The sequence below is a fragment of the Leiobunum rupestre genome, chromosome 4 (assembly GCF_980474605.1).
Source record: "Leiobunum rupestre chromosome 4, qqLeiRupe1.1.hap1, whole genome shotgun sequence".
Lineage (NCBI taxonomy): Eukaryota > Metazoa > Arthropoda > Arachnida > Opiliones > Sclerosomatidae > Leiobunum > Leiobunum rupestre.
In genome coordinates, this window is record NC_143387.1 from 60,415,542 (window position 1) to 60,438,779 (window position 23,238).

Genomic DNA, 23,238 nt, shown 5'->3' on the forward strand with positions numbered 1-23,238 from the left:
TAAATTATCTGTTTATTATTATTATTTAAAACATTTTGTAATAGAAAAGTGTAAGTTAATTAGCTGTCTGCAGTATCTGGAAGGAATAATTTTTTCTTTAACGTCGCACGGCCAACTATGAACACGAGTTAACGAATCGAAGTTGGCTGTGAAAAGGTAGTCACGTGAGTGATTTTGTTTTCCCATTTTAAAAAGTTGGTTAATACCAAATTTACTTTATAGTATCGCCTATTCAGAGTTATTTACTAAAAACGTATTCCGGTTCAATCCCGCCCGGTATAAAATTTTAATTTTAATAATTGAGACGAAACAACAGAGTTTCATTTATTCAGAATAATATAAATTAAGAAGTTAGAACAGCGAGTTAGCCATACTAAAACAATGCATAATTGAATTTAACCCTTTTTACGAAAAAAGTTTATCAGTTAAATATAATACGAAGCAAATTTTAATGAAAGAAATATCTACAGAGGGTATTTGTATTTTTCTCGCTTACGAAATACTTGCCGCATCTTTAACGCTCATTTTTTTTCAACACTCGCCCTTGATGAAGATACCGTAGAATAGCTATATTTGACATCTGGTAGTGGACGACTCGTAGACTTCCCGTTGACGTTGTGACACATACCGCGTGAAAAAGACTAATACCGTCCAATTTCCAATATCATAAAATGGCTCGCACACCCAGGAAATCAATGACTGCATTAGAAATCGTAGATGTCCAAATATCCACACCAATAAAAATGTATTAACAAGAAGTGAAAATTTTACCATTCCCAAAGCACATAAAGCCACTTGACTAAACGACAGCTCGTATATCAATAAATGACCGTAGCCGGAATAATTAGGTCTCTTTTTAAATAAAAACAAACGAACCCAATTGATCAGTCGAGAAAACATTTAAAATAAATTACGAAATAATGACAACCCAGTTAAAAACCAGACCAACATAAGTGTAAGAGCACGATGTACACAACTCGATATTTTCTTCATAAATTAACTATAAACACAAAATAGATAAAAATATACGACTGAAAAAAACGAAATAAATTACAAAAAACAACGGGTTCTACCCTTTAACCATCTTATCTGCTGACTGCGCTAACCGCTAAAACAAGATTTGACCTTTAAATTTTCATACGTAAAAAATGTAGACTTTAAAAACAAAACAAGTTGGCAAGCCAAAATATACCTCTCCTCGGAAGAATGGTCCCTAGTGGTATTAATCTCTCGAGATGATCCTTAAAGATATATCCGCAATTCAGAGTTATTAACTAAAACCTAATCCCGGTTCAATCCCACCCGGTATAACATTTTAATTTTAATTAAAATAATTGAGACGAAACAACCGAGTTTAATTTATTCAGAATAATATAAGTAGTTACAACAGCGAGTTAGACGTACTAAAACAATGCACAATTGAATTTAACCCTATTTACAGAAAACGTTTATCAGTTAAATATAATACGAAGCAAATTTCAATGAAAGAAATATCTACAGAGGGTATTTGTATTTTTCTCGCTTACGAAATACTTGCCGCATCTTTAACGCTCATTTTATTTCAACACTCGCCCTTCATGAAGATACCGTAGAATAGCTATATTCGACATCTGGTAGTGGACGACTCGTAGACTTCCCGTTGACGTTGTGACACCTACCGCATGAAAAAGACCAATGCCGTCCAATTTTCAATATCATATAATGACTCGCACACCCAGGAAATCAATGACTGCATTAGGAATCGTAGATATCCAAATATCCAAACAATAGAAAATGTAATTATAGCAAAAAGTGCGACACCTTACCATTAACAAACAGGAATTTTCGACGTTATTATAATGAAACCGGATAAGCTAAAGCACACGAAGTTCGCACTATAAAGTGTCCTCCAAAACTGGACGTTTTCGTGAAAAAAAAATAAGCTAAATATATTTAGATAAGATCAAAGAATAGACCAAAAACAACATTATCTCGATCAGTAAAAAAACATACGACCCTTCCTTTGCCTAAAACCCAGATACATATTATATAAAAAAAGCGTATCCGAAAAAATAAACCTACTGGCAATTAAAGAGTTTAACAACGTCATTGAATAATATATTACAGATTTATAACACAACGTAAAAGGTATCAATAACACCGCGGCAACGAATCAAAGTCCTAAAACCGCGCTCCCGGTTCAATTCCCGACAAAATAAAGTTCACAAAAATTAAAAAACAAAGTTCAATAAAAAATATTCACAGATATTGTATTCATCCATTTAGTAAAAAAAAACCCTGCCTTATTATAATGGTTCCTTTACTTCAATATTTTTCCTAAGGAATTCAAGGGCTCGGCGGTGAACTACACGCATGGTAACAATGCGACCCGAGTTCAATTCCTGATCACGATCAAGTTTTACATTAAAATACTTAAATATTTAATTAAATATAAGATTAATATAATTTATAAATATTTAATTAAATATAAGATTAATATAATTTATAAATATTTAATTAAATATAAGATTAATATAATTTATAAATATTTAATCAAATATAAGATTAATATAATTTATAAATATTTAATCAAATATAAGATTAATATAATTTATAGATATTTAATCAAATATAAGATTAATATAATTTATAAATATTTAATCAAATATAAGATTAATATAATTTATAAATATTTAATTAAATATAAGATTAATATAATTTATAAATATTTAATTAAATATAAGATTAATATAATTTATAAATATTTAATTAAATATAAGATTAATATAATTTATAAATATTTCATTAAATATAAGATTAATATAATTTATAAATAATTAAAATGATGTAGAATAAATTATAGTACCTAACGTTATAGCTTTGTAAAGGACATTCGCCAAAGCTGTTTTTTAGAAAAACACCTCATCTTAACAAGCGTTAGTGGCTGAGTGGTTAGAGAAAATCTCTTGCACGAGGCAGACTCGGGTTCGATTCGCGGCCGGCGCCAATAAATCGCAAATTGATACTAAGCCGAAAACCGTGGAAACCCTGCCATTGGACGCTGAGAGGTTGCATTATACTAAGCACTCGGTCCGTCCCAAAGGCATAAAGAAGGAGTTGGAGAGAAGACGCCCGTACAAACACAACAGAGTTAACATTCACAACCATCCTAACCAGGGCCGTCTTAAGGCATGGGCTAAATGGGCTACAGACCAGGGCCCCCAGCCAGTTTTGGGGCCCCAGAAAGGCCAGCTATTCTGCCTCTACTCTATGGATAAGGGTTTAGTTGGTTAAATATTATTTATGCTCATTTAATTTTATGTATCTTTTAGTTACATCTGAAGTTATTTGACTCATCGCCACATCGCGTATCATACGGTACCAACAATTTCGAAAACCTAACAGCGAGTCACTGTCAGTAAAAATCTTATTTTCAGTAGGCTGGCCTATGTTATACTTTTGAAATTAAAAGTTTTGGTTTGATTATTGTGTAGTTGAATTTAGACAACGGATCGGAAAGGTCTTAAGAAATAATTTAGCCCAGGGCCAAAAAAGGTCTTGAGACGGGCCTGATCCTAACACGAACTCAACATTCACAACATTCACAACCTACACATAAACATTACAATAACGCAATATCCAATCAAACTGAATTAAAACTGTCGCGACGGTGCGCGTTGACGAAAAAAAGACCATCCAAACCAAACCCAACCGCAAACAATCCGTTAATGCTCACCGTCACACGGTGGTTTTGCCAACCCTTCGAGAACACAAAAAACTCCACACCCACAACCGTCATAATACAAACACAATAAACTCAACTAGACGGCGCGCTTCCTCAATTCGTCGTCGTAATTCTTCTTCACTTTCCACAGATTTCTGGTACACGTGCTCCTTTATGAAAACTAAAAGGAAAAAGTCGAGTGTTGTTAGGGCAGGTGAACGTGGAGGCCATCTTACAAGACCATTTCTTGCAATCCATTGATCTGGGAATTCGCCGTTTAGATAATTCACCACATTTCGATGTTGATGAGCTGGAGCACCATCGTGCTGGAACCATAGGCGTCGGAACTCAGTCAACGGAATATTGTCCAATTCCTCCGCTAGCTCGTTTTGAAGGAAGGCCATTCAATTGATTTGGAAGAACGAATGGAGCAATAACTCTATCGTCTACCAAATATTTAATATAAATTTCCGCTGGTGGTTGGTGGGGAAATCTCTAGTGAGGGTTTATGTCATTCCATACGTGGTTGTTTTGGGGATTAAATGACCAGTCCCTCGAAAATTCGCTCGGCACCATGAGTAGACGATGAAAATCAGGGTAGTCGTCGGACATATACATAATCCAGTTGCAGAACCCTAATCGGCATTCCATGTCTGCATCATGTAGCTCTTGGTAGATGCGCGGTACGGATCAAAACTGGTGCGGTGAAAATTTATCCAGACATAAGTCGTTGCTAGATCTAGGTCGATACTTGCACGTCTGATGATCTCAGGGGGTAACGCAACGAAGTACGTAATGATAGTGATAGTATCTTCACGGTCGATATTGTGACGACCTTGTCCCTTAAACTTGGGTTAACGTTTCCTCTGTTTGATAGATCGCGAACTGCTTGAAGCACATTCATGTGACTAGGTCTACTGTTTGGATAACGCCTTGTAAATAACTGTCTAACTAAATTATCGTTACGATTACCTTGGCTATAGAAAAACTACACCATGAATGTGCACTGATCACGAGAGTAAGGCATTCTAGAATCGCTTTAACATCTTTAAGGATAAGTGAAAATATGGAAGGTATCGCTTTAAATACTACATGAAATAATAATAAACAGTTTGCAAACGCTGCAACGCTGCTTCAGAATCGAGGTCTAAAAAGTTAAAAGTATGTTATATTGTAATCGCTGTCTTATAAAACGGTTTACCAAAAAGTATTTGAAACAATTATTTTAAACAATATTGTTTTCATCAATTTAATTTCTCCAAACAATCATTCTTACAAACAGACCATTATGCTGACAGTTTTCTGACAAAATATAGCTAAATAAATTTAGCTATTAAGGGCCAGTAGGAGTAAATATTGCCTCTTACTGGCCCTTAACGGATCAGAGTGTGCATTAACTGGGGGCTTTACCGGGGAGTCAAGGTCCGGTTCTTGCGAGGGGCTAACCACTCTCTGAAAATCTGTACACCGATTACATAATTATGAAAATGAGTACAGCCTTTGGTAGTGCTAAATCTGTACTCACTTACGTAATCATTTTAGTGCAATCAAAGCTACGGGCTTGTACACCGATTACGGGGAGTGATCAGCCCCTCGGGTTCTTGTAACCCATAAGGGCGGTGGTGCACTGGGAGATGTTAGCTCTGATCAAATGGTCCATTCTCCACCTGCGACTTCGGTCAGGTATGGGCTGGAAACTGGGTTTTGGCTCAGGCTAACGGAGAAAGTTCAGTCAAACTGTCGGCCTCGGAGGATTGGGTAGTGGTCCTGTTTCCCGGCCTTTTGGGGCAACACCATTTGTCCGGTGCCAGCTGTGTCGGGTTACGTGGACCGCTGTGTGCCCGTCGTTCCCCTTAAGCACTGCAAATTTGAGGTACATTTAGAGAACATGTTGAGAACACTTATGTGCTCCCATGCGAACTTGTAATGTGTCTATGTGAACTCACAATGTTCTTAAAAATCATTATGTGGTCTTCTTGTAAACCATGGTGTTATTAAAGTGTTCAAGTGTTCTAAAATTGTAGAATTAAAATTTTCAGAACACTTTACATTTCAAGAACGTTTGGTTCGCATATCAAGAACACTATTCTTTTAAAGTGATCTTGAGATGTCTCTAGTTTTTCATATTACACAGGTAAAACACATTTTAATGTTCAAAACGTTTTGATTCCGAATATTAAATTTTTCATTTTAAATACTTAAAATTTAAACCACTGGCAACTCTATTACATTATTTTGGTGTGAGAAATAGCAGCTAGTTTACAGTACTTGACCATTCGTAATGGGTGCTATTTCTTAACTATACTCAGTGTGAGGCTGAGAGTGACCAAAGTAATCTAATACTGCTTGCAGTGGATAACAAAAAGTATAGGAAAAAAACAATTTGGTTTGTAATGATCAAGTACTGCCACCAAGTGTTATTTCTCAACTACTCATGGAGCTGGTTGCAGTACCAGACTTTCTAGACTTTTATGTAATCCACTGGCAGCTGTGTTAGACATGTATCCTAGAATTCTTGGTGAAGTCTTATTTCCTACTAAAATCTCATTATGAATCAAATTAAAATAGGTTTATTTTATTTAAATAAATAGAATTAACATTTTCTTAAATTAATCTCTATTTCAAATTAAAATAGGTTTTTTTATTTAAACAAATAAAATTAAAATTTCAATAAATTAGTTTTCATTTTTATTGGTAATTAAATGTAAATAAAATTCCATTAAATTGATTTTTATTTTATTTGTAATTAAGTGTAAATACAATTCCATTAAATTGATTTTTATTTTATTTCTAATTAAATGTAAATAAAATTCCATTAAATTGATTTTTATTTTTCCAGGAACATTTTAAGTACACTTCCAAAAACAACATCTGTAGAACACTTTAGGTGCTCTTAAATTGGGAATTTAAGTGCACCATACACTTTCAGAACATATTAAGTTCAATTTATTAGCACACTTTTGATAAGTGCTAAGAACATGATTAGAGCACTGTTAGGACACTTTGTATGTGTTCTTCAAACATTCCTGAAGTGTATGTGATCTTAAATCGATACCGTTCTAGGTGATCTTAATGTGTTTTTATTGTGTTCTTCAAATGAACCTCAAATTTGCAGTGAGGAGCTCTTTCTGAAGGGTGTTGCTCTCTACCTACGTAGATGGGGTGTTGGCAGGAGTTGCTATAGTATCCACTCTCTATTACACAACTGTATGCGAAGTGGGAACTGGTCGCCCCATTACTGCGTCTTTTGTCATGAGTGGCTTGCGTCGAGGGTGTGGCCATCAGTAGTAGGGTTCTACTACCCATGCTGGATTTGTCACCTGTCCAGGCTTGTGGGCGCTGGTGTAGGGCATTCTGATGAGACCACCGGTGTAGTAAGCTTTTTGATTCGCTTGGAACACCGGTACATAAATTTCTGACCCAATATTGCCTCCTACTTTCAACTTGTTGTTTGTCAAGACCTCATATTTTAGTGAAAAATTGGCCTTTTCCGACCGAACCAACGTTACTATTGTGTTTTTGGATTTTTCTGAAAATTACAAAATGTCGCCTTCCCTACGTAAAAAGAAAATCCCGAAAATTTCAGTTTTCTAAAGTAAATCGTTTTTGAGAAAAATGTCTGGATCACGCAATTTGGAATATTATTCAAAATATCATAGACTAGGATTTTGAAGAAATTACTTTAAAATTTATCTTAATTTCCTTACGTAATTAAATTACTTGAGAAACACAAAATTAAACAGATTGAGATACCATTTCGTGATACAAAGTCGTAACACTCAACTATCATGTCGTACACATTATAATTATTTTTTCTGTTAATGTTTACTACAACAATTAAAACTTCCTTGTAAGATTAAGATATTCACGAAAAGATGAAAAAGTGTATATACTATACCTTGAAATTACTGTAAATGGTATTTAAATTTGCGGATCAGGAAAATTTGGAATAATTTAAATGAAGACACGGTTTAAGCTGTAAACGCAGTGCGGGTCGCTTGTCGCGTCATGGTGCCGTGAACGACATCCTGAAACGCGCCCTCGTATCGGCCGGAGTTCCCTCCGATCTCGAGCCGCGTGGCCTCTCTCGCGATGACGGTAAACGCCCGGACGGGATGACTAAGGTTCCATGGTCGGGTGGCAAATCGTTGGTGTGGGACTTCACCTGTACAGACCCGCTAGCGCCTTCTTATTTGGCCCATTCCTCTACAGCCCCTCTCTGGGCCGCCACCCAGGCTGAGAAGAGGAAAATAGCCAAATATTCGGGCCTCGAACACCGCTACCAATTTAAGGCCGTGGCTATCGAAACGCTGGGCTCCTTCGGTCCCGACGCCTTGCCTCTCATCCACGCCATAGGGCGTAAAATTCGCGATGCCACATCCGAACCACGCTCCGTGGAATACCTCGTCCAACGTATTGCGATAGCCGTGCAACGGGGTAACGCTGCTTCCATTTTGAGCACGTTTCCTCCGGGAGCTTCGTTGGCGGTCTATATAGATAATCTATTTTAATGTCATTTTCTTTTTTGCTAAATATTGTAAAACGGATAAATAAAGAGTTGATAAGGAAATATATAATAAGTCGCAGTTAAAGAAGGCTATTGGGAAAAATTCAAAACTAGTTTCATTATTAAGTAGGCGCACCTTTTATGTTCCGGGTTTAATTGAATTAAATTAGCTTGCAAGCTTTTGTTCCCCGTAAACACGGGATAGGTGAATCCTTTGTTAGGAAACTTGTACGGCACTGTGGGGAATGTAATATATATTACCTAACATTATCAATCGAGGGCAGTCTACCCGCATATAGATGGCTATTGTTTAACCATTGTCTAATCCATTGTCATGAATTAGTTAGTAGAGGCACGAGACCAACCGAGTGATTATGAAGAGCTTAACCTGTCTAATACGCACCTCCCCCCCCCCCCATGGGTACCACCTTGTCGTGTTGGGGGGGCTTGCGTGCGTCGTTGACGTGGTGGGCGTTGCTGGCCACCACTGAGGCGACTGACTAAGTGTACCCTCTCTTTCTCTCTTCCCCTTCCCTCTTTCTCCTCCGTTGAGGTTTTTGGCCTTGGCAATGGCCACTGTAAAACTTGCCCCACCTGTTTGCCTTGGGTGGCATCCCGTAGCCCGGGCTAGGGGAGTCCTGGGGGTTGAGTCCAGGGGTTTTCCCGCGTCCGCTCAAGGGCCGGGGGGTTTCTGGGCAATACGCCTCTTCGGTCCCTGCGTCCGGGGTAGTCGGGCGGTTGGTTCTGGCCGTAATCAGTCAATCGGCTCGCCCTTGGGTGAGGTCAACTGGGCTTCGGTCACCTCGCGTTGATCCGGTCTGGGTATATTCGGCTCGTAGCCCTGGCTTTGCTTTGCATCGTCCCCGTGTTGGGCTCCGTGGTGGGTGGGGCACGAGTCGGATGAAATTTTTACATCTCTCAATATGAATACCTTACACTCAAACCCTTCTACATCGGTTGAGGTGGATGCCGCCGATACCAACCCTTCAGCACCTTTGGAGAGCAATCTCCCTGCTTTGGATAACCTTCGTGCGTCCTTAGACGCGCTCCTTGACCAAAAAGACCAGCGGGTCAATAATGAATTTCGCAAAGACATGCGGGCTATTTTTAACGAGATGGCTTCCTTACTTGTTCAGCAGGAAGTCACAATTACACGCCTTGAGGCGGAAAATAGGGAAAAAAAGGGCTTTGTGGCCATTCTGTCTGCCAGGCCTTCTTTTTCCGCTGTGACCCAAAGTGGGCCCGCTCCTAGTGATCCCCGTAAAACCCATGTCAAGGCTCCTGTGTCGTCTAAGGTTAAGCCTCGCTTAGCCCCGAACGACCATGTTGTAATTGTAAAGTCGGTCAACGATGATATGACTGCAGATGCTCTTAAGACCACTATCCTTCAGGTAATCAACCCTAGATTGGAAAAAATTAATATTAATTCGCCCTGGCCGTACCGGCTTGGTCGTCAAATGCAACACAGCAGCTGACGCTGATAAACTCAAATCATCGATTTGACAAAACAAAACCCTTCAGAAATCGGTTAACACCAGCAGCCCAGCCCTGGCAAAACCAAAAATCATTATTTTTGGCGTTGACAAATCACTTACTAAGGATGACATCTCTTCGGTGATCACGCATCAGAACAACCTTGAAATAGACGACGACGAACTGGTCGCGAAATTCTCTCTGAAAGGAAAGAATTCTTCCTCCAACTGGGTCTTTGATCCCGCGATGCTTCAAGTGCTGTTTGCTTGGCCATACTCAGAGAAGTTGCCCTTCCGATACCCAACATTGCACCAACTGCGGTGAGGCTCACCACTACAAAGCTTGCAAGTTGTCAGAAAAATGCTGCCATGCCTGCAGACAACATAATTCCACGCGAGACACTAATTTTAAAACTACGCATTCCTCCATTGACTCCAACTGTCCTCTCTATAAAAGAGAGTTAGAACTCAGGAAACAACGCACCGATTATAGTGGACCATCTAATTAGGCGGATTCCCACTCGGTCCTTTTAGCACTACCTTTTAGTCATGCGCTGCCCCCAATATAATTTGGCTCACTCTAGAGCTGCTACGGCTGCTTCTGGGGAATTTACTCTTAACCATGAAATAGGTATTCTAGTTTTTCAAGAGCCTATGGTGCGGGATGGTCTGGTTCTTGGTTTCCCAATTACCAGCCACCTGAGTCACCATGTGGAGGCTCGCGCGGGGATTGCGGTTTTTAATTCTACTTTTGATGTCCTTACGCTCTATAATGACGCGAATATCAGCGCCGCCCAGATCTCGTCTTCGGAGTTTAACTTAATTTTTTATAGCATCTACTGCCCGCCTTCTGAGGCTATTACCTCGACTCTCGATAAGCTTTCCCAGCTGCTTTCCACCTACACTAACCCGAATCAGCTTATCGCTGGGGAATTTAACGCCAAGAGCCCTGTCTGGGGTTCGCCGAGCGCTGATGATCGTGGAGATACACTCTTGGAATTCCTTAACCACTGTAACCTATTTGTCCATAATGATCGCGATTCCCTTCCTACCTTCTTCAGGTCTAGAGGCAGTAGTTGGATTGATATGACTCTCACTTCAACCACCTTGACTACCAACATTCACGACTGGGCGGTTCTTGATGAACCATCGCCTAGTGATCACCGTTTCATTATGTGGACTCTGTCAGCCACATCGACTCTTTTGTAAACACCCTCGTTTCTGTTACACGCCGGATCTGTGCCTCTCACATGCGCCCTAAGAAGCAAGAAAAGCACCGTTCTGTTCCATGGTGGACTAAGGAACTAACTTCTCAGCGGAGTAAGCTTCGTGCTCTCTGTCGTCGGGCGCAAAGAACCCGGGATGCACTGCAGCGTGCTGCAAATAAAACTACCTACAGCAAGGAATTGGCTATCTACAAAAAGATGTTGATCAATGCTAAACAACTCTCTTGGCGACAATATTGCTCGTCTGTTAACCCTCAGGACCAATTCACTCTCCCCTATAAATTAGCATCCCACAAGCTGCGTGTTCGTAAGGCCCTTTGCGCTATTACTCTTTCTGATGGTTCACTTACTGAATCAGCTCACGAGGCCACTGTCGCAATCCTCAACAGTATATTTCAAGAGGACTCGCCTACTGACTCGCCTATTCATACTGCTATGCGGCGTGAGGCCACTATACCTCCGAATTCCGCAGATGACCCCCTGATGACATCTCTGGAGCTCGCTTCGCTTGTCAATTCCTTGTCCCCTAATAAAGCTCCTGGCTTGGATGGTCTTTCCTCGGAAATCCTCATTGTTCTTCACCGTTCGGATCCTACTATACTCCTGACACTCTTTAACGCCTGTTTAACCGAGTGCTACTTCCCCGCTGATTGGAAGGTGGCCCACGTAATTCTTCTGATCAAACCAGGCAAGGACCCCTCCAATGCCTCCTCATATCGGTAAGTTGTTCGACAAGTTTCTCACCCAGCGCTTGTACAACTTCCTATTTACGCACAATTTAATCCATGAGGCCCAATATGGGTTCTGTCATGGTAAATCCACAACACAGGCCATTTATAACTTAGTTAATTTCATCCGGGATAGCAACTCAAACAACGAATACCTCTCCATAATCTGTCTGGATATCAAAGGCGCCCACGAAACATCTACGGGTGTTTCGTAAGCTTCCGTACTGACAGAAAACTTAAGGTGTTTACCGCGACTACTTAAATTTCTCGAAATATTACTACTGGGATTCCCCAGGGCTCATGCGCGGGTCCTGTCCTCTGGAACCTCATAATGGATACTTTCCTCCGTTTAAACTTACCTTCTCAATGCGACTCTCAGGCGTTTGCCGATGATTCCGCTCTGATGATCCGGGCCCTCTCACGCCGGTAACTGGAACTTCGTGGCAATGAGGCACTCGCGTGCATTAAACTATGGCGTCATACATATAAACTCAGTTTCTCTGTCGAGAAAACGCAGGTCATGACCTTTAAAGGTTTTGGCACACCAGACAGAATCCTTATTTTCAAGTTGGGTCAAGTCCCTCTTGCCCATGTTACGGAAATGCCCTACCTGGGAGTTGTTTTAGACAACCGTTTATCATGGATTCCTCATTTGAACCGTGTCAAGGCTAAAATAGCTGTCCTCTCGCAAAACATCGCGCACTACACGCACGATACCTGGGGCGTCAGTGGGCCCGCTCTGCGAAACATCTACAAGAGAGGTATCGAGCGCATTATTGTCTACGCTGCTGGAGCCTGGTTGAGAGATAAAGGCAGTATACAGCGAATCTTCGCTTTACGCATAACCAAAGGTTACCGCATGGTTTCCACTGACGCCTTGTTGGCTCTCTCGCGTCTTCCTCCTGTTGATTTGTTTGCCAGTCAGGAGGCTTCTATATTTCATCTGTACACCATGGGCAAACCGGCAGTTCACTGCTCTTTAGAAATAACCCCTATCAATTTACAGAAACCGCACGACGTGTGGTCAGATCACCCTGCTACCAGACTCGCTGTTCCTTGTGTTACCACTGAGCCTACTGGGCAGTGGTACGAACTGTTAACAGATGGATCGAAGACCGGGCCCAACGTCGGCTGTGCATTTGTCGTGTACTGGCATGGCGTTGAGACCTACTCGCTCATTTTTACCCTCAACTACGAATGCGATATATATCAAGCGGAAATGGTTGCTCTCTACCAAGCCCTCGTGTGGGTTTACGTTTCGAGCATCGTTACCCCTACTACAATTTTTACGGACAGCCTCTCCACCATTCAAACGATCCGTAACCCGCTAGCAACTAGCGAGCTGGGTATACAAATTAAACATCTGATGGAGGCCATTGGGCCGGACATCCTTCAGCTCTCTTGGGTTAAAGCCCACGTCGGCACCTTGGGCAAGGGGTCGGAGTGTGCAATAACTGGTGGCTTTACCGGGGAGTCGGGGTCCGGCTCTTGTAACCCGTAAGGGCGGTGGCGCACTGGGAGATGTTAGCTCCGTCCAAAGGGTCCTATCTCCGACCTCCGACTTCGGTCAGGTGTGGGCTGGATACTGGGCTTCGGCCCAGGCTAATGGAGAGGGGCCGGGCAACCTGGCCGCCTCGGCGGATTGAGTAGCCTGCTGTGGGGCTGCGGGCCTCCGTATGAGGGCACGGCGGACCCATCTCCCGGCCTTTTGGGCTCCCACCGGGATCTCCGGTGCCAGCTGTGCCGGGTTATGCGGGCTGCTGTGTGCCCGCCGTTCCCCTTTAGGAGCTCTCTCCAAAGGGCTTGGCTCCCCGCCTTTGTAGGTGGGGTGTCGGCCGGAGTTGCTAGAGCATCCGTTCTCTATCCCACTGCTGTGTGCGAAGTGGCGGGCTGGTCGTCCCATTGTTGCACCTTCTGCTGGGTTGAGCGGCTTGCGTCGAGGGTGAGACCATCAGTAGTGGGGTTCTGCTACCCATGCTGGTTTTGTCACCTGTCCGGGCTTGTGGACGCTGGCGTAGGGCATTCTGATGATAGGCCTCCGGTGGTGTGGTTCTTTTCTTACCGGTACACCGGGCTATAAATTCTGACAACCTTGGGCAACGAACGGGCTGATGCCCTAGCTAAGGCTGGGGCTGTGGGTAGTGGAACCCGTCACAATCTCCCTCTCAGTAAGTCCTATTACAAAACGCTTTTTAAAGACCTTTCGCTCTCTCGCTGGCAGGATCAGTGGACCCTTTCGCAGAAGGGTCGCTTCACTTACGCACTGCTCCCTACTCTCAAAAACTTTCCGACTGAGGTCAACCAGTTCGGCACTCAAATTTTGACTGGCCACGGATTTTGCAGACGCCACCCATTACTTGCGGGACTGCCCATTGACAGCCCGCTTTCGGCATAAACTCACTTCCACTGACGGGTCGGTGGTTCTGACTAACTCCAACTACGCGACCTTCGTTCAGCATATGAAACGGGTGGTTTATATCTTTGACGACATTGTTTCCGCGCACCATAGGGTAGCTAGGGTCGACAGTCCTCCCTGGACGGATACCGATGATTCCTTCGACTAACTGCCTCCCTCGTACTTACCCCTTCGTTTGCGCTCCCTGAATACATCACCCTTTCATCTATAACCTCTAGGTTTTTCCACTAGTTCTTATTCTGCATACGGCAGGGTTTCCGATGTCTTCGGACTACAGTGATATTCTCCAGTTCTTGTTTTGTTTCTCTTTGTTTGTTCTGTTCTTGTTTTGAACTTTTCTCCGATTTTTATTCTATTGCTTTTTCCCCCTGCATATCTATTCCCCCTGCATATTTATCCCCCCCATCTCCCCCCCCCTGTAGTAAGGACTTTTATGTCCGTGGAGCAGGGGGTCCATAACTTTCTTTACTTAATGTCTAATACGCATTTGGCACTGCAAAACGAACACTATAAAATAAGGTTTTTAATAAGTACTTTTCTTTAGCCTAACTTAGCCTAACAGGATAGTAGTTCACTCTAGTTTAGGCTAAGATGAAGTACTGCTTACAGGTTTGAAGGTATTAGCTACGCCTTATTACAGTTATTAAAGTCTACAATAATTTATTCTGATTAAAAGACCCGTGTTAAAAGTGTAAGCTTATGTATGGTACGCCATCTGGGTCAAAATTATTTAAAAACAAAATGTTATTGTGAAAATAAAAAATTTTTAGGGTGAAAATGAAAAATGTTTCGATGAAAATAAAAGAATGATTCGGTGGAAATAAAATAATGTTTCGGTGAAATTAAATAAAATGTTTTTTTGAAAATAAAAATATTTTTGGGTGAAAATAAAATGTTTCGGTGAAAATAAAAAATTCTTTTGTGAAAATGAACCAAATATTTTAGCTATTTTACTTGAAATTAAAAATTGTGTAGTAAATAATTATTGTGGCGGAGAAACCATTCTGATATTTTGCGCAGTTATATTTTCGCAAAGTTAATTTTTCACAAAGTGTTTTGTTTTCTCTACCAAAACAATTAAAAAACAGTTTTATTTTTGGAGAGAACTCCCTTTCCCATGTTGCACAAAGCGGTCGGTCCGACTGCTACCCTTTTAGGTCGGTAAACCAGTTCGAAACCCGGTTTGGGGTGCTGTCCGTTACATTAAATTGTACCAAAATTAATTGGAATAAAATAACTGACATGAGTCAACTGTAGTCGGACAATCCGACCTGACCCTTAACCGACTTGCAGACGCTTAACCCACTACTACCCAATTCCTCTGCGCGACATGCATGGGTTGTCCAGAATTTTGTGACGACTGACTTACAAAAGAACACGCTTTTAAGCCATTTGCCCTAAAATTACTATACTACATCGGTTCTTCAAAATGCCGAAACATATTGCCAACATTCTGCCCCTTTACATTTGCAATTCTAAAAAGTTCCGTCTGCCCATCGAAACCCCCTGGTGGCGTCCTGAGCAAACAATGAATTCATAGCTTTTGTTGACTAAAAATAATGCTGAAGATAAGATTACCTTTAGAAAACCAAAATAATTTATAACACAAAACCGAAATAATTACGTCACAATCAGTAAAACTAAAAGATAATAATTTACATGTTATCAGAGCAATATCCATCTCGGCCATTTAAATTAAACATGCACCTTCACATGCTCGATTCAACCGTAAGGTATCGCCCCGATCATTGCAGCAGCGTGAAATATTTAAATTTTCTCATCCATCGAGAAGCTTCCGGAATTTCTCAGGTTAACCGGCGAAGACATTTTTTCGTAAGTCTTTAATAAAACAGTTTATTTACTACAATTTCCCTTTATAACTATAAACAAAGCGGCCATGCCATAATATAAGTTCCACATCGTATGTGTTAAGCTACTGCCCCAGGTATGTCCAAAACACTATAATCAAAATTTTATATCTCAAGGGGAACCAAGGATCGTGTAAAAACGCTTAAATAATTTTATGTTATGTTACTGTTATGGAGTCATGTAAATAATCATATTTGTAATATACATTCAAATATTCCCACGTAAATATAAGTAGTTCCTATTTTGGGTTAATAGATGGAGCTAGCGTCACTAGAACAAAAAATATAACAAAAACAAGAGAGATCAGAGTTAGGAGAGAAGAATGTAGATAAGTTCATTTATTCATTATTTGTTAATAAAAAGTATTTAGTTCACAACAACCCACGACACAACAGTTACACAACTTCACTTATAATTGTTAGTGTTATATTTATGGATATTTTAACTTATGATTGCACGTTACCCAGCTTCATTTAGTGACATATTTTTGATTGTACGTTACATAGCTTCATTTAGTGGCATACTTATGGATATTGTTAGTTCTGATTGTCCTTCCATATATATATATATATATTTACTAGGGCGTCACAAAACCCCAACGGGTATTTTTGACAAAATCCTGAGCGGAACGAGCTAGCGACAATATAAATAATTCAAATATTGAAACCACATTTAAAGAAATTAAGGTAATAACTTTTATTTTTATGACATACATATCATAGTAGTTTCAGCCTCTCCAGTTCTTTTTTTTGAAAGCTAGCCCGGTCTTACTATTGACTTTCAAAAGTCGTTCTACGTTAAATCCGGGATCGAAAATTATGCCGTCCAATGTTTTTACGCGCGAAACAGCAACGTATGCCATGCCGAGACCGAATTCGTTGGGTCCGAGATCAACAACTGCTTGCTCAAGTGTTAAGCTCTGGGAACGATGAATGCTGATTGCGTAAGCAAGTTGCAGTGGGAATTGCTTACGAGTACAAGTGGCCGCCCCCTTTTTAAACGAAACGGTGACTGGTGGGATCGGTATCAGCTTGTTGTATAATGACGGACCTGAGTATGTTGGAAAATTAACAAGCACACAAAGTGGCAACTCGTTTAAATACTCGCGAGTATCGGTGGAAATATAGATAATGTCAATGACTTTGCCTATAGTACCATTGCCAGCTTCCCTATCTCTCAATTAAAAAAAACCTCGAAGGGATTCCCCACATCAATTACTGTTTTCGAGATATTGCGAAATTTCTGCGAATTATCAGAGCCCCCATCCCCCTCCACTTCTCTACAAAACTTTCTCGTACAACTCGCTCCTATCCCCGCCGAGCGCCCCCCCCCACCCTCTCGCTCTCGCTCTCTCTCTCTCTCTCTCTCTCTCTCTCTCTCTCTCTCTCTCTCTCTCTCTCTCTCTCTCTCTCTCTCGCAACCCGTGGCTCATACCATTCCTCTTTCTCTTCCGCCCCCCCCCTCCTTTGAAACTTACTAATGGACGACCGTTCCTATCCCCGTCTAGCACCTCCATACCCTCTCGCTTTCTCTCTCTCTCGCAACCCGTGGCTCATACCATTCCTCTTTCTCTTCCGCCCCCCCCCCCTCCTTTGAAACTTACTAACGGACGGACGACCGTTCCTATCCCCGTCTAGCACCCCCATACCCTCTCGCTTTCTCTCTCTCTCGCAACCCGTGGCTCATACCATGCCTCTTTATCTTGCGCCCCCCCCCCCCTCCTTGAAACTTACTAACGGACGGACGGACGGACGGACGGACAGACGGACAAAACATTCCCATTGAACTCGCTGCTAAGAGAGCTACGCTCGCTTCGCTCGCTCCGCTCAATCATAATAAGATGTGAGTGACCAAGTTTCAGGCTATGATAGAGTCGCAGAAAAGTTTGAAAATTAATTTCAAAAACATTTCATGGCCCAAAAATCGGTGAAGTATTATTATTAAGTTATCGTACGTCTGGCAACGCTGTCTTCTATAGCGATTTCACGCAAGCGCACTGAGAAACCAACGGAGATGAGAGGAGAACCTTCGGAGACCAGACGGAATTCCTATACTGAACCATTAAGGTACTAGAGTTGATATACTACATTCCACTGTATGATTATTTTACTATAATATTAACAAAATCCATTACATAATATTTCATTTAAATATACACACTCAAACTGGTTCAATGTATCATCGGATTACATTTCTTTATTAGCATTTACAAATTCGACTACACAATCACGAGAGATAAGACTGGAATTAGTTACAAGATTTAACGGATAAATCTAATAAAAACTGTAAATATTTAAATTGGACTTTATCCCCCCCCCCTAACGACGTGCGTACATTCTGCCGTTATAGTGTTCAAAATCCAACTTCTGACAGTCAGCGACTCAGCACGGCCAGCATTAAGGCACCCGAGAGCTTTCGGAGTCAATGAGACAAAACTTATTTCGGTTTTCTATTACAGTGTCACCCTTTAGTTTGCTTTTCTTGTAGAAACCGCTCACCCAGCCGATAACCTGAGCTTTGTACCACGGCGTGAAGAGGTCTCTGAGAACCTCAACGCGCATCATTTTTGTGTACAACTGTATGGCTCGTTCGCATAATTGGCCGTACCATGATAACGGCAAACGCTGCTCCAAACCGACTAGTTGGTAAGCCCAGTTAAAGAGGCAGTCGTAATCGATGAAGAACGAAAAGGAATTCAAAGCCCCCAAAAAGTTTTCCAATACAATTTTGTACTTTTCTTTCGGGTTCAATAACGTTGGCTTGGCTATTTTCACAATGTCCAAACAAAGACTTTTTATTTCCTGCCATAAAACGCCAAAAAACATCAGACTGCGGTTCTAGAACCAAACTTGTAAAAAAATCTACCTGTAAGGTTCCGTGGCAAAGGTTAAATTCGTCCATCATGCCAAGTTGTCGCGCCACCACCCTCCAGACGAAAGCGACCGCTTCTAGTTCGTCTTCGGTGGCGTAGATGCCCAGTTGTTCAGAGTAAATTAGGAAGGGACCAGTAATAGAGAACATCGTAATGGCCATCTCGAATTGGGACAACCACACTCCGCCGTCCTTCCGGTTCGGCACCTTTTCTTGCAGCGTTTTGGCGACGCGATGGTGGATACCGCGTACTTGAAGCAAAGACTGGTAGGCCGGGTCCTGTTTCAATGAGAGACGAACCAAATAGTAAATTACCACTAGCGCAAAATTGTGGAAAATCGTACACTCGGGTCGAACATATCTCCGTCGATCCATTCGAGAACGTGCATGAATGTGCTGGCTACTCGATTCTTGGTGGATTGCAAAGTCTTCACGTTACCCGTTGCCACCAGCGGTTCCACCAGGTATTTGTACTGGCTCAGTATGATGGGGCCCAGAGTAGTTGAAAAGAAATAGCTGCCAGAAATACGACTTTGTTTTAAATAATACTTTAATTAAAGCAGTAATTGGTGGACGAACCCGACGGTATATTTTTGGAGGACCATCCGGCCTTTAGCGTAGAGTTCGGCGTCGTACCATTCGGGTTTTTGGTCCATGCGGTAGCCATTCTTTCCGGGAACTTTAATCCCTTCCGTCATCAGGTACTTGAGACGACTCATATTCTAAATCCAGACGAACCAAAATTATTACAATGAACAAACATTATACCCCTAATTTATTTAACTCATGGTTTTGCTCACCACTGAAAGGTGGCACCAAATTTAGCTAGGGCTTAGGGCCCCACAAGGCTTTAATCCGACCCTGACTCTAGCATTACCCTACGGTCCTCTCTTTAAAAGCGAAAGGCGAAGACTATTTTCGCGCCTTAGTAGTGACGTGTTTTCATAAGCCAATAAGAATGGAGTCTGCCAGCTTACGGGAACATTCGGTTTTCCCTCGCGGCACATTAATGACTTTAACCCTTGCCTCTTTAAATATTCTTTGGGGTCTCCAAAAACCTCGGTGAGAAATCGAAACGAAGTTCTTTAAATAATATCATTAAACCAAGAACGTATTTATTTATAGTTTGGAAAAATGCCTATTTTGAAATAATCTGTGGGCATCCGTCACCAGCGCACCATTCAATCACTTCGGAGGACATCGGTTTTAGTATTCTCTTCGAACATGATGTGGATTGGGATATAAATAAGTTTTTTTACAATGTTTTGGAGGTGATGCAAAAATTTCATGGGCCATTAAAAGACACTCCGGGAGCGTTCGGACCTGATGAAGGGCAAATCAAGCGACAAAACTTGAAATTGTTAGGTGGAGTGGGCCGAAACTTTCACTTACAAAAACCGAACGGAACAAGATGTCACGCACATTTAAGTACGCACCAATATATTTTAAATTTAAATTTAAACAAATTATCAATCATCTCGTACAGTTACTTAATCTTAAAAATTCATAGCGGGCTACCGAGTGCGTGATATTTTCTAACGATTAAGATATTTCAGGCCACTGTAAACCTAATAGTTGATTTTATAAAATGTCTTTACGCTTGCCCAACTTGATGAAATGTTGCCCTGGAATAGTTCAGCCAATGCCTAAGAATGAGTTCATAAGCTCTTTAGTGGGAGAGGAAATGGATCCACAGCTGAAACGGGGAGGCAACATTTCAACAAGATGGCCAAGGTTATTTTATAAAAAGAACTATTCTTGGAGAGTTATGTGTAATACAGCGGCATCGACTACACGTTTAAGTCGTATACCATTGAAATTTGGCAAAATGCTAATTTATTTTTATACTATTACACAATAAATCGTACGAGGCCATAAATTAAAATCACTAACACGTTTTATCAAGAATTACAAGGAACTTTTAGATACCAATTTTTTATTAAAATTGGCTGTACTAGCATTGATTCACGTAAACGGTAGACAGGTTAAGCCAGCGGTAGAAAACGGTTACGGGAAATGTATAGGAAATATAGTGATGATATTATATTCGTGAGCACATTCTAGAAAGCGCTGCGAAACTTTCTAGGTACTTTTCTTTAGCCTAACATAATAGTAGTTCAATTTAAATAAGGATAAGAAAATGTACCAATTAAAGGTGACAGTAATTAAAAGTCGAATAATTCGAATTTGATTCGAGGTGACCGATCAACCCCGATAAGCGGAGTGCAAGCCTGTAGCGCTGGCTATACTAAAGTGATTTCGTAACTGATTACGTAACTGATTACAGATTTAGTATTACTAAATTTTATCTGCTTGGAATTGGTTGTACACAGGGCCCAATTAAGTAGAGTTTCGCCATATTTTGGACAACGTGATTTGATGGGTATAAGAAGATTACTTCGGAGCCCCCATTTTTATAGCGCCCGGGGAAAAGGGCCCCTTTGCCCCCCCCCCCCCCTCTTAATACGACTCTGGGTGTACGGATTTTTGAGGAGTTTTCGATTTGATCCTAGCTGCTGCAAATATGAGAATTTAAAAAAATATAAAATTTTTAGTTCGCGTGATAAAATTCTAATCTCTGTGCCTCCAAAAATAACGAGGGGTCGGACATTGAAGAAAATCCCGTATACTCACCAAAACATCCACAGAAAAATCCGATGTCCTCGAAAAAATCCGGCAATGATTTTATTTAATTCTGGATTTTTAACAAATTGAACAGAAAAGTCCCCAAAATTCAACAGAAAAGTCCCCAAAATACAACAGAAAAGTCCCCAAAATTTAACAGAAAAGAGTCCAAAATACAACAGAAAAGTCCCCAAAATTTAACAGAAAAGTCCCCAAAATTTAACAGAAAATTCCCCAAAATTCAACAGAAAAGTCCCCAAAATTTAACAGAAAAGTCCCCAAAATACAACAGAAAAGTTCCCAAATTTAACAGAGAAGTCCCCAAAATTCAACAGAAAAGTCCCCAAAATTCGACAGAAAAATCCACAAATCGAAAATATTCGAAACTAATAAACAAAGTGGAATTTTTTACATATTAAGAAAAAAAACACAAATTCACCAAACATTTCCAATCCTTGGATATTTTTAAAATGCAGTTGAATTTTTGAAAACTCCAAAACTCTCAGACAAAATCCACTGTATTTGCAAATGCAGTACATTTGTTTTGAATGTGCAACCCATCGAAATTCTACAGAAAAGTCCCCAAAATTCGACAGAAAAAGCCACAAATTGAAAATATTCGAAACTATTAAACAAAGTGGGATTTTTTACATATTAAGAAAAAAAACACAAATTCACCAAACATTTCCAATGCTTGGATATTTTTAAAATGCAGTTGAATTTTTGAAAACTCCAAAACTCTCAGACAAAATCCACTGTATTTGCAAATGCAGTACATTTGTTATGAATGTGCGACCCATCGAAAAATAAACAGTACAAACTACTTTCAAAAAGATACACCAAGCTGTACATACATTTAGGTTATTATAATAAATTATTGCGTGATAAAGCCCGAGCTAAGCGATTGTTCCCTCAATTTCACACGCAATACCAGGGTTAAAAATGTTCCTCTAAACTGTGCTATCTTATTAGAAATAGAGAAAACATGGATTACCAATTGCGAAACTGAACTGCACTACCAAAAACCAAACCGGGATTTAACGTATATGCTAAATCAGAGCGTGAAAGTGCATTTTTTCAATGAAAAGTCCAACTGGGTTTTGAATGAGACTATAACGAATCAAATGTTATAATCAAGAATAACAAAACAGCAATTTTTATCGTCAATTGCAAAAATGCATTGTAGCAAACTCCATTGTAAAACGTATGCTGTAGCAAATTCGATGAAATATGACATGCTTTGAAATGCTATGAATTGTTGCGAAGTCAAATTTAGCACGGCTGTGACTTCGATTAGCTAAGCTTTTAAATCAAATTGGTTAATAAACGATCACTTACCGTTGTCTTGTCAACACGTCCTTACGAAATGAGACGCGATTATGCTAGATCAGTTCTTCTAAACTGCCAGGAAATATCCCACTGAAAGCAAAGCGAGAGCGTTTGACGAAATTCTAGTTGTCCTTGATTCTTTACGAAACGACCAAAATATACTTATCCTCGGAAGAATTGTCCCTAGTGGTATAAATTTCTCGAGACGACCCTTAAAGATATTTCCGCAATAGGCGAAACTATAAATTCCAGGGGGGGGGGGGGTGAAAAGATGGTAGTCAAGTGACTTTGTGGAGACCTGCAGCGCCATCTATCCTAAGAAATACGAACTATTATTCATGTTATTTTGCTAATGGTGGTTTAAATTTTGATGAATTCGTCTAAATTATCTGTTTATTATTATTATTTAAAACATTTTGTAATAGAAAAGTGTAAGTTAATTAGCTGTCTGCAGTATCTGGAAGGAATAATTTTTTCTTTAACGTCGCACGG

At 40.6% G+C, this 23,238-nt stretch overlaps 2 protein-coding genes across 4 annotated transcripts; one reads left to right on the top strand and one right to left on the bottom strand.

Moving 5' to 3' along the window:
• The first annotated feature begins 11,967 nt into the window (after nucleotides 1-11,967).
• Nucleotides 11,968-14,200, top strand: LOC149948574 (uncharacterized). Its single transcript, XM_090171113.1, has 3 exons — nucleotides 11,968-12,062; nucleotides 12,132-13,066; nucleotides 13,980-14,200. Exons 1-3 carry the CDS (start codon nucleotides 11,968-11,970, stop codon nucleotides 14,198-14,200), a joined length of 1,251 nt encoding a protein of 416 aa, XP_090027239.1.
• A 3,890-nt stretch (nucleotides 14,201-18,090) lies between these two features.
• LOC149948575 (uncharacterized) lies at nucleotides 18,091-22,859 on the bottom strand. 3 transcript variants are annotated; one of them, XM_090172192.1, is made up of 5 exons: nucleotides 22,756-22,859; nucleotides 19,372-19,514; nucleotides 19,137-19,308; nucleotides 18,787-19,071; nucleotides 18,091-18,722 (listed from the first exon to the last, which is right to left on the bottom strand). In XM_090172192.1, exons 2-5 carry the CDS (start codon nucleotides 19,509-19,511, stop codon nucleotides 18,318-18,320), a joined length of 1,002 nt encoding a protein of 333 aa, XP_090028318.1. In that variant the 5' UTR covers nucleotides 19,512-19,514; nucleotides 22,756-22,859; the 3' UTR covers nucleotides 18,091-18,317. The 3 variants fall into 3 exon arrangements, with proteins under 3 accessions (XP_090028318.1, XP_090028319.1, XP_090028317.1); XM_090172193.1 differs by lacking the exon at nucleotides 22,756-22,859 and adding an exon at nucleotides 22,412-22,490; XM_090172191.1 differs by lacking the exon at nucleotides 22,756-22,859 and adding an exon at nucleotides 19,770-20,595.
• Nucleotides 22,860-23,238: the final 379 nt, after the last annotated feature.